Source organism: Cupressus sempervirens, chromosome 5 (assembly GCF_028749045.1).
Source record: "Cupressus sempervirens isolate cs-2001-9-10 chromosome 5, ASM2874904v1, whole genome shotgun sequence".
In the NCBI taxonomy this organism is placed as follows: Eukaryota; Viridiplantae; Streptophyta; class Pinopsida; order Cupressales; family Cupressaceae; genus Cupressus; species Cupressus sempervirens.
In genome coordinates, this window is record NC_143122.1 from 394,449,199 (window position 1) to 394,462,198 (window position 13,000).

The 13,000-nt window shown below is 38.6% G+C and overlaps 1 protein-coding gene across 2 annotated transcripts in view; it reads right to left on the reverse strand.

Moving 5' to 3' along the window:
- Positions 1-13,000, reverse strand: part of LOC149556461 (uncharacterized) — a 208,989-nt gene that overhangs the window by 114,858 nt on the left and 81,131 nt on the right. Inside the window, exon 5 of one of the 2 annotated variants that reach the window (XM_089830778.1) lies at positions 10,652-10,702. The exons of the other annotated variant lie outside the window; for it this stretch is intronic. Coding sequence (XP_089686904.1) covers positions 10,652-10,702 — 51 coding nt within the window. The remainder of the gene's footprint in view (positions 1-10,651; positions 10,703-13,000) is intronic. 2 annotated transcript variants of the gene reach the window in all.

The window sequence follows — 13,000 nt, forward strand, 5'->3', positions numbered from 1 at the left end:
TACCACCATAACTTAATCTTTTGACACACAAGGCCACTGTTTCTTGTTCCCACGATTTAAAACTTTTGTCCTAGTTCCAACAAGCTATGGTACTAAGGTGATCAACCAACAAAACCAATAAAAAAAACAACCTTAGCATATTTAGATGAATGATAATAATAATTCACCCATCTTGCGAAAACAATTGAAGAAGCATCCGAATCGAAATCTAACAACACCAAAGTGATCTTGATGATGAAAGATGATGAATGAACCTAACGGAGTGGCTTACTATAAATAGACGATCCCTCCAAGATTATTGGAGCCCAAACTGGAAGCCTAAAATAAAAACTGAGAGCATCACATAACTCCTCTAACTCAATAGAGATCATTGGAATCAACAGTTTGACTTACTATAAATAGTAAGTCGCTCAAATGGAGCCAAAACACACCATAGGTTGATGAAAAGTCTATAACCCCACAACTAAGACCCTCAAATCCCAATGTCAACTTACGAGGGTCACAATGGTGAGCTGACGAAGCCAACTTCAAGAACCTGTTAAAAATGGGGACATTACAATAGATCTCCTTTTTGGATACCATTAGATCCACATGTGAGAAGAAGACGTAGAGAACACAGCTTTTCGTTGTCACTACGAGCATTATGAGTTCCTGGTCATGTTATTCAGATTAACAAATGCACTAGCTACTTTTCAATCTTGTATGAATCGCATCTTCAACAAACAATTGCGAAAGTACTTGCTGGTATTCTTTGATGACATCCTCGTTTACAACAAAACTTGGGAAGAACACCTGAGACATTTGGATGAAGTCCTAGGGATCATGAAGGCTCCATCTTTGTTTGCCAAGAAATGCAAGTGTGAATTCGAAATGATGGAAATATTGTACCTAGGGCATGTTGTCAATAAATATGAAGTGCAGGTCCACCAGGAGAAGATTCAAGCTATCCTTGATTGGCCCCCACCAAAATCACTCTCTGAGTTGCGAGGGTTCTTAGGACCGTGCAGCTTTTACCAAAGGTTTGTAAAAGGACTCTCTCTCTGCATAGTGCACCATTAACAGATATGATTAAGAAAGGCTCCTTCCAGTGGAATGAAAAGGCACAACACACTTTTGATAAGTTAAAAGAAGCAATGAGAACTTACCCGGTTCTCACCTTACCTAACTTCACTCAACCACTTATTTTGGCATGTGACGCATCCAGAGAAGGCATTGGCACCATATTGACAAAAGTTAGACACCCTATAGCCTATGGGAGTCAGAAGCTTACACAAGTGGAGCGTCTATATTCCATTTATGACAAAGAGATGTTGGACATCATGCATGTACTAACCAAGTTCCAATAATATCTAGTGGGTGCCAAGTTTGTCATCCGTACCGATCATAATAGTTTGAGATTTTTTTGGAGCAATGGGATCTAAACAAGAGGCAACACAATTGGGTAAGTAAAATTCAGGATTTTGATTTTGAGATTGAATATGTGAAGGGAAAGAACAATGCAGTTGCAGATGCTTTGTCAAAAAAACCCACCATCTACTTACTATCTCAGATTTCAGCTGACTGGAAAGCACACTTATTAGTCGAATATTCCAAAAAACACATTTGCATGTAAGCCAATGGGTGGTGACACTAAGGATGACCGATACAAGGTGGTGGATGACATCATTTACTATAAGGATCACATATATGTAGTGCCTGAATCCAAACTAAAGCAAAAAATCCTTAAGGAAATACATGCCTCACCCTTGGCCGGGCACCCGAGGTTTCTAAAACCTATAGACAACTCAGGGAGAGGTTTTTGTGGAAGGGACTTAAAGGAGACGTATTGCAGTACATACGGGAATTGTGCAGTTTGCCAACAAAACAAATCCTAAACACTTTACCTGTCGGACTATTGCAACCCTTGCCTATACTAGAATAGAAGTGGTAAAGTATCTCTATGGACTTTATCATCGAACTTCCTAAGGTAAATGGAAAGGATTGTATCTACGTCGTGGTTGACAAACTGACAAAGTATGCACACTTCTTCGCCATCCCCTCAAATTTCTAGGCCACACAAGTAGCCGACTTATTTTTCAGAGAAGATTTTTGTCTGCACAAGTTACACTAAAACATTGTTATAGACAAGGATGGTCAATTTCTCAACATTTTCTGGACAGAATTGTTTCGATTGCTAGGTAAAGAATTGTCACCAAGTACTAGCTACCACCCTCAGACAGATGAACAGACGAAGATTGTGAACAAGTGCTTGGAAGGCTACCTCTAGGACTACGTTCCGGCATAGCAATGGGCATGGGTCAAATGGATGCATCTGGGGGAATACTATTATAATACAACTTATCACATGTCTATTGGGATGGCACCCTTCAAAGCACTATACGAGTATGAACCCCTTTTGTTTATCGACATGGTATTGACTAACAATCGTGCACCAAGGGCAAGGGACTGGCTTCAAGAAGGGCAAGACATCCTGAGATTCTTAAAGGAGAACTTACAAAGGGCGTAGAATCAACAAAAGATCTACACCAACAAACACTAGATCGAGAGAAGTTTCGAAGTGGGAAACTTGGTCCATCTTAGGCTCCAGCCGTAGAGGCAATCCTCGTAGAAGGCAAAAGGGAAAGAAAAACTGAAGCCACATTTTTACAGTCCTTATTGTGTAACTTGCCGCATTGATGAAGTTGCCTATGAACTGGAACTTCTCGAAGGGAGCTGCATCCATAACGTCTTTCATGTCTCCTGCCTGAAGAAAGCCATGAGACAGAACATCGCAGTAACCATAGATCTTCCACCGCTCAATGAAGATGGGAAGCTCATGTTAGAACCAATCGAGATCAGTGATTTATAGGAGAAGACTCTGCGGAACCGTACCCTGAGGGAATACTTGCTACACTGGAAACACTTGCCACTGGATGACGCAAGTTGGGATGGTGAACACATTCTACAGCATCCGACATTGCATTTGCTTGAAGACAACCAAATTTTGGCACGGGAAGACTGCAAAGTTTCCGTCATAAGATAAATAAATAATCAAATCATTGTTTATGGGCAGATTGATTTAGCATATCTTGGACCCATTTTTATTTAATTGTTTTCATAGGTGTGCCATTGGCTATCTTTGTAAATCCTCAAGAGTTCCTCTGAAGGGTATTTATGCACGACATGTAGGCAATAGTTAGTATGCATTTTGGATTATTCTCTTCATACTGCGAATTCTTGTTGGAGTTTTGTATTGTTCGCCATTTTGGAAGTGGAAGATTTTCCCTACTTGGCTTCTCTGATTTCGCTGGGATTCAACCCTCACCCTATTCTGTTTGTGTATTACCTTGCTTTGGATCTGGCACATTTGAAGCGCATCTTTGTTGCAATTATATTTTGTGATTGGAACTGCAACTTCTGGTATATGCGAGTATTAATTTTTCATTCCATGTTAATTGCATAACTATATGATTTGTGTTATCATTATTGGCAAGTACTTATTCTCAATTCACTCATCGCGTAGCTTGCACACCTCCATTCCTCTTCGCTACACTCTTCATTGCCAAGGTCACCATACAACAACTCATATCTCTCTCATTCCCACTGTACACTTCATCTTTGCTACTGTACGGCCCCTCTAACTCACTCCCTCTGTTGTCTAAGACTTCCCCTGTACACCATCCGAACACCTCAATTGCCTACACCCTTCCTCCACTACCACTGTATGGACACTTGGGAAATCTCATACGACCATCTTGACCTTCATCATACGGCCTCCTGATATCACCATACAGCTACCTGATATCACCATACAAGACGCTCAGTACTATGTATTCTCCAGCCTTTTCACTATATGACCTTGCCCCACCATCTACCCCTATCGTATAGACCATAGCATACCCCTCATCCCTACCATTTGGACAATTAGAGGTCATTGCTACTACCGTGCGCTCAAACATCTACACTATACAACATACTCATGAAACCATACACCAACAAAGTCCCCTCCAGAAGCAGAACACTACAACAACAAAAATAGCAACCTTAGCATATTTAGATGAATAATAATAATAAGTGACCCGTCTTGCAAAAATGACTATAGAAGCATCAAAATCAAAATCTGAGAACACAAGAGTCATCCTGCTGAAGAAAAAAGATGAATGAACCTAATGGGGTGACTTAATAAAAATAGATGCTCCCTCCAAGATTCTTGGAGCCCAAACCAAAAGCCTGAAATAAAAACTAAGAGCATCACTCAACTCCTCTTAACTTAACTGAGCTCATCGAAACCAACTATTGAATCACTATAAATAGTAAGTCCCTCGTAACGGAGCCAAAACTTACCATTGGCCACTGGAAAGCGTAATAACTCTGCAATTGAGACCGTCAATTCCCACTATCAACTCACGAGGGTCACAATGATGAATTGACCAAGCGAACTATAGGAACCTACTAAAAATGGGGACATTACAGTCCTCCTTCCCTAAGATTCCTTGTCCCTAAGCAATCCCGGAGCAAAAATGAACATCACAGCCCACCTGGATCCCAAAGGTACAACTGTGTAGTATGCTTGAGGTGCACAACTGGCTCTTGTAGCACCAATACTCAAATTTAAAAAATCAGCAGATAAATCATTTGGAAACTAACTGTAGGTGCTAGTGAAGCAAATGACACCTCAGTACTCAAGCCAATTGAAATACCAACTCTTTCAACACCCTGTTGTGAGGTTTTCACACCATCTTCCCATTGCAAATGGGAACCCCCTCTTTTGTTTTCTGCTTAGGCTATTGTGGAAGTAGTTAGGTTATTAAAATTTTGGCATCGGGCTTAAGTTTGAAAAGAATGGGTTCTTGTTTGGGTTGAAACAAAGATTTGGCTAAGTTTGAGAGATGGAACAAAATTGGGAGTAATGCTTAAGAAGAGCTAAAGTGTAAAAATCATCTTGGGCAATAGCAAAATTATTTGGAAACTAACCATAGGTGTTGGATAAGTAAATGAATCCTCGAAACTCAAGCCAACCAAAATACCAACTCTGTCAACACCTTGTTGTGAGGTTTTCACAACATTGCCCCACTGCAGATGGGGAATGCCTCTTTTGTTTCCTGCTTAGGCTGTTGTGGTAGCAGTTGGGTTCTAAAGTTTTGGCACTGGGCTTAAGTTTGAAGAGAATGGGTTTTTGTTTGGGTTGAAACAAAGATTTGGCTAAGTCTGGGAGATGGAACAACATTGGGAATGATGCTTAAGAAGAGATTAAGTATAAAAATCATCTTGGGCCAAGACATGTTTCCCTACCCAAGTAAAAGTTGTCTTAGCTTGGTTGAGACGTGTTTCACTACCCAAGTAAATGTTGTCTCAGCTTGGTCTGGACATGTTTCGCTACCCAAGTAAATGTTGTCTTAGCTTGGCCCAAACGTGTTTCGCTACCCAATTAAAAGTTGTCTCAGCTTGTGCTAGAACTTGATTTGCTACCTATGATAATTTTGTCTCATCTTAGATCAAGGATCTTTCAGCCATTAAATGGGAGGTGGAGCCTAGACGTTTGTTGCAAATGTGTGTAGCCTCTTTTATATAGGACATTGGGCACAAAATTCGAGGCAAAACAACCCTAGGAAATAATGTATGAGCATGGGGGATTAAATGCCCTAGATTAAATATTTATGAAGAAATTAATTTTGGAAGTGAGGTAAGATCCATTTGTTAAAGTTAGAAAAAATTTACAAAAGAAAAAAAATTGAGAGAAAATGGCAAAAATCAGAAGAAAAAAAAGGGTTTTAAATAGAGACAAGATTTAAATTTACCTTGATTTTGCAAAATATGGATTGATTTTAAATGAATTAATTAATTCATCCATTGTTGCATTGAAAATATCCAAATGGCATCATCTTTAACAAGTAGAAATTAAATTTAATGGAAAACAAATCATAAATGGTAATAAAATAAATATTTTCCAATTCAATTTGCATTACCCCATAAAAAAAATTGAAATTAAAATGGCAAGTTTGTGATGATTTTCTAAATTTAATTGCAATTATTATTTAATATTTGATAATTATTTACAATTGGTTCTTTGCCTTGCAGGATAAGGAACACATTTCCCAAAGCAATGAGGTGGCATTGTCTACCATGGGCTCTCTTCTCATAAATCCATGTGTCATACATCCTTATCAAATTGTTTTGGATTTGAATTTTTTCATTGGCCCAGGCCCACATAGTGGTGCTTAATTGTAATTGGGTGAGCATTTAGTATTTGTAGCAGGTGGTTATAAAACCCTAATTAGGGCTTATGTAGATTAATCAGGGCCCTTGGTTTTAAATCAATCTTGGCCATCTGTTGTTTTGACCTCCCTATATAAGAAATGCCCCCTCTCATTTGTAAAAGAGGACTTTTGGAGAATTGTTACTATAATGATACTAAATTTGCTCTACTTTTCATTGTTGTGCCTTGCATGGTGAATTGTTGTGATCAAGTTTGTATTATTACATAGTGATCCATATTTCCGCACTTAGCTTAGGATTTTATTTCACAATTTTTAGTAGTTTAGTTGGATGGAAGTCATTGTGGATGTCCACTTGAATGACTCGAAAAATTCGGGTCACTAGCCTCTTGCCGATGGTAAGGGTGCCTTGTATGGTGAGCCGATGAAAATACTTTAACTTTAATTGATGTTCAATCTTTGGTTTGCATCCAAATGATGGGATTGGAGATAGGATATTGATGTGAAAATCATTTGTGTACTCGTTAGAATCTTGCACTAGATGGGTGGAGTCACTGGCAAGATTACATCTAGTAGAGTTCAAGTTCATCCATGATTCCTTGCATTCATAGTAGAAGTAGGAGTAGAAATAGAAGTTAGAAGTTTAAGTCGAAAGTGGAGTAGATAAGTTAAGCTATATTTTCCTTGCACATTGTAAAGCCAAATATTTAGAGGTGTAAGAGTTGATATCCATTGAATGAATAGTGTAAGTCCCTTTGTGATAACCAACATATCACATCACAAAATTGAGTAAAGCCCACAAATAGAAGGAACCTCGAGGTCATTTCATGATCTTACTTTGCAAGCTTAGCATGAGAGATGACCTTATATCAAGAGAGGAATGAAAGTTTGGTGTTTCTCCTTGAAACATTAAGTGTTTGATTCTACATGTTGTAGTGGAACAAAACTGACATCAACACACCCGAGTCCCCATCAAACTGACACACACCCAACTGCACTATAAAACTATTAACAACCATAGGTACCTAAATCACTACCACCAACTCCAACCTCTAATAAAATTTCCTAGGCGTGTCAATACTACAAGTGGTCTAACTTGCAGTTGTCGATCCCATCGGCAGAAGATGGTGTTAACTCATCCCATAATGGATGCTATGAAATTGGAGCCAACCCACACCGTCTTAAAACCAAATCCTGTTCCTGTGGGTCAAAAGTGAAATGATGAGCACTTCTAACTATGTAATGCCGGTAAAAACTCCCAATTTCTGTCAAGGGCTCATCAATCTCAAGCTAGGAATCAAGAGACTACTCCAATCTCTAATTCTGAACTACTGCTTGGGCAAGATCCTGGGAAACCCTCTTAGCAAACCCAACCACAAAATCCTTGTTGGAAGTATTGTTGCCAAGGTCTCTACAATCTTCCCTGCTAATCACCATATAGCACAAGAGCCCCGAATGAAAGTACCCTCAAATACTTTGTATGAATCCTCCTGCAAATCCAAACTCTCAAGTAAATATTCCATGAATGACTCATTTTAGTAGAAATTTAATGTGGAAGCGCCAATCTGCTCCCCTACAACCCACAACTAATCCCTCTGAAAATGTGGCATTGCCAACTATCCAACTGTACCATCTATAAGAGATGAAATAGACTTTCTTCCAACAAAAGGAAGCAAATCACCATGAGAGCTTGTCTCCACAAATGCTCTCACCTCCTTTGTACCTATCATACCCATATCCTAGACAGATGTGTCTGCCACATCATCATGTCCATCATCCCCGACCATGGAAGCAAATTCACCACCAACCACAACAATATGTAGCTGGACTAGATCTAGGGTTGGGAGGGACCAAGCATGCTCCAACTCCATGGTCAGCTCATCCAACTATGACTATGACTCTTGGAAAGCCAACTAGGTACACTGTAGTGAGTCCACAATCACCTCAAGCTCATGGGTGAGCTCAACCATCTCCTCCTCTTTCCCTAACAATGTTTCATAACAGGTGTTGCCCACTTTAGAAGGTAATCCCTGTCAACAACTAACTGCGAATAATTATGCTTCAAGATCCTAACAGACTCTTGAAGCCCATGAACCTTTGCTAGGGAAAGACCTACTATCACTGTGCACATCTGACATAGAAGCAACCCAACCATATGTGGCTAACATCTGACAAATCACATCATAACACTGAAAAGATGAAGAGATATCATCACTACTCACCTTCAGCTGATTGTCCACATGATGCCTATGTAACCCCTAACTCCAATGCAAGCTCTCTGTCTCGCTAACTGCATTGTGATAGAGAACTAAATTAGAGTTGTTCACCACAAGATCACTCACATGTATGCTATTGTCCTCCCACACATCTACAATTGAGATATAACTAGTTGGTACCTCAAGCAACACCTCCTCTAGAAGAGAAGCGGAAACCCTTGTATCGTACTCCTCGTATGACTCTATTTCCCCCTCAACAAAAAGTCCCTATAAATCCTAATCCTGGGACCCATCCAAAACCTCTTTAGAGTCATCACCCAATATCTAGCAAGGAATATTATACCCAATGTAGCTCATAGCATCATCCAACAAATCATCAGAGGTGTCAATACTCACTGTATCCACATCTCCTAACAAATGCTCAACTGTTATTACCTAACTTTGCACATAGAACTCAATGTCAGGCTTTGAATCAATAACAGTAGAGCATGAACCAACATCCACCGACTCCGTTGTAACACCCAGATCACTAATATCATAGCTGGCTAGCCCCATGCTCTCGCCTATCCCTCCTGAGAAAGGTTGTGCCTCCTACTCTAGAGCAATGCTACGACAACTAACATATAATCTCCAATAACAATCCACTCCTCTAGAGAATCTGAACAATCAGTAGTAACTACTACATCAACTGCCTCTGCACTAACTACAACAACTCTGGAATCCTCAACCTGCTGAAGCTCAGTGTTGTCGTCCACCAATGGCATTGACATATCTACATGTCTCTATGTGGAAAGTCCATCATCAGAACTACAAGTAGGATTAGTGGGGGCCGTACTAAACACAGGTATATTTGCCTCTTGAATGCCAACCATAGAGAACTCAAGCCTTCATCCCTGCATCCTCAAAGTTGGTCTACTAAAAGTGGAAACCATAAACCTCATTGCCCTATCAACCGTCTCTAGATCTAACAGTCTTGCAGTCAATCTCTACTGATGAAGCTTAAGTCTTTCCATACTCTCCCTCAAATCTTTTATTTTCCTGCTATCTTCCTCACTACTCCATCGACTCCTAGAACTATTGGTTCTCCTATGTCTGTCTATAACTGGAAAATGCAAGAGTGCTAGTTACTCCAAAATTCCAAAACACCAGCAGATCTAAAATAATAAATATTTTCCTACCGCACAGGGTGACAGGAAACCACTTTATATACCACTGTAATAACTCTGTTTGATTATAGCTAAATCAAACATCAATTTCTTTCACATTTCAAGGGTTTGACATTTTGTCAAACACTTAGCAGGCTAACTCAATATAACTGTAATGACAAATCTCTGTGAAGTTTGAGTTAATTACTTTTGCATTTAGAGCATATATATTGAATAATGAAATCATTATTTGTATCACAACTTTGTAAGCACAATATTAAAGGGAATGCCAATATTGAAACTAACACAATCACATAGACTAATAACCATCTTTATTCAATACAAATCTGATTGCAATGATGGCAGATGACAATGGTATAAACTAGAAATAATTACAATGGAACCTATGTTTGGCACAATGATGTAATTTCCTTGTAATAACAGCTTGCCAATCAATTGCAGCGTCCTAGCAACAAGACCGGGCCTTCAAAACTCCAACACAGTCCACCAACAATAGAACATAGACTTCCAAAATGATCATGGGCTCTCCAAGTAATGAGCACAAGCATTGAATAACAAAATGTAGGCCTCTGGCAGAAATCACAGAGCTTAGAAGGTGAACGTGGGCCTAGGAAAAACAAATTGCAGGGCCCAAAAACAATCTGCAGTCATTGCAAATTACATCCGCAGCCCACGAATACGTATGCAGCCACTCTGTCTGATACTCACACCCAGGTTTAGAATGCACAACAGCAGATTTTATATGCAAATTGAACTCTCTTTCCAAAATTATGATCAACAATGAGCAAGAGTATATAATTGCCACAAATTTCGCTAACCACGGTTTTTCCAAATTACAATACTGATTGCTAATAACTCCTAGAAAACATATTTTGCCACAAATTTCACTAACCACGGTTTTTCCAAATTACAATACTGATTGCTAATAACTCCCAGAAAACATATTTTGACTTCTTAGCAACAACATGAACAAAAAGAAGTCTTAATAATTCTTAGCTCAATTAAATCTCCAAGCTACAAGAAACACAGTAATGGTGATACACATATATTCAAAGTACTAACAAAATCACTATACCTCAGGAGTGATTTGAAGCACCAACTTGATTTCAATTCTCTAGATCCAACCCTAATACCACAGCATGGGGGATTAAAAATCAGAACCTCAAAAAAGTCACCGAGACAACAAAAGCATATAAGATAATCGGATCCTTTTCCATCAAAATGATCTCATATTTATAACCCCCATTGGCAAAAAGTTTCCCAAATACAACTTCACTTATGAAGTTCCTCAACACAACATCATTTTATAACGTCCCATATAATATAGTTTATTAATTTCTTTTGGCTCCCAAAAACGACCTTTTCAACCATATCATAACACTATTGCACACAAGGCCACTGTTTCTTGTGCCCAAGATTTAAAACTTTTCAATATGGTTTCAACAAGCTATGACACTAAGGTAACCAAAGTACAATAGCAGCAAAAATAGAAACCTCAAAATATTTGGATGAATAATAATAATTCAACTGTCTTGTAAAAATGATTGTAGATGCATTAGAATTGAAATCTGACAACACAAGACTGATCCTGATGAAGAAAAATGATGAATGAACCTAATGGGGTGACTTACTATAGACACTCCCTCCAACATTCTTGGAGCCCAAATGAGAAGCTTGAAATAAAAACTGAGAGCATCACTCAACTCCTCTAACTCAATTGAACTCATCGGAAGCAATTGTTGACTTACTATAAATAGTAAGTACCTCATAATTGATCCAAAACTCACCATAGGCCGCTAGAAAGCCTAATAACTCCACAATTAAGACCCTCAATTCCCACTATCAAGTCACGAGGATGAGATGATGAACTGACTAAGCCAACTACAAGAACTTACTAAACATGGGGACATTACAAGAAGCAATAGCCCCTTTGCTAAACCTACTTTTGAGCTACTTTTCTATTTCAGAGACTTCTCTTTCTTTAGAGCCAAAGGAGGAAGCCGGTCCCTCTCAAGTCAGAAATTTCTTGAGCAAACATCACTTAGAGGCCTATGGCCATCAAGGACACACTTTATAGATGGATCTCTGAAAAATGGGTTTGCACAATCTAGGCCTTTGTAATATCTCTTGTCACAAAGAGAATCTTTAGTTTCATGTTGTATATAGTAGAAGACAAATTTTATGCTCTACAAGAGGGCTTCCTTTGGAAATACATTCTCAGAGGCCTATGGCCAACATAGGGAACTCTTTATAGTTGGGTCTCTAACAAATAGGATTTGATCAATCTAGATCTTTGTAAATCTCTTCTCACAATGAGAATCTTTAGTTTCATCTTTTATATAGCAGAAGAAAAAAGTTATGTTCTGGGAAAGGGCCATCACTTCCTTAAGAAATACATTCTCAGAGGCCTATGGCCATCAAAGGATACTCCTTAGAGTTGGATCTCTGACAAATGCAATTTGTTCAATCTAGATCTTTGCAGTAGCTCTTACTGCAAGGAGAATCCATAGTTTCATCTTCTATATAAAAGAAGACAAATTTTATGTTCTGTGAAAGGGCCATTGGTTCCTTGGGATATACATTCTCTGTATAAAGCTTTAGCATCCACAATGTCTTTTTACCAAAGACTGAATTCATTCTAGTCTGGGTGAGACTTCCAAATCTTTTTTATTTATTTTTTGGATGAAAAACCCTTTAAGAAACATACTGGAAGTCAACCTGGGATTTTTTGTTCAAGAGGAATCCAAGGGACCATATCATGTGTTAAAATTTGGGCCAAAACAGAGACCATAATTGAAGATGTTACATGCTCACAGCCTCTTGAGCATTAAATGCATTTTTCATGTAGAAATTGTTTGGCTATTACCATATCAGAACTAGAAGCTCTAAAGCGAAAAATTTAGATACCACTGTCCAGGAACTGAACACTAAAGGTGTTCCAAAGAAAGACCTAAATGACACAATTGAGAATAATAACACTTTGGTGCAGACACCTTGAAGGAGGAAAACAAATTTGTATCCAAGACGGATGAAGAGCTCATGGAAATAGACATAGAAGATCAGTCTGTGGAGGAATAAAAACTAGTTAAACTGAAAAAGGAACTAGAAACCTCTAAAGAATCTCTTACTCGAGAAAGTAAACACCTTAAAAAAAGTATCAAGTTGCTTTTTTCAATGATACCAAAGTAGATCTTCATATGAAGATCTCTAAAAGGAATCGAATAGTTACAGAAAAAAGATAAGCCATAATTTTCAACAAGTCAATTAAGGTAAGGCTTTTGAAAACCAAACTGGGAAGAATTGTACAAGATAGCAAGCATCACATTGAAGGGGAAAATTTATCCCTTTAGTTATAGGACAATTAGATTAGACATTTCGACTTCTACTATATAGCTTATAATGCCTTCATTTTTCTGCTCCTTAC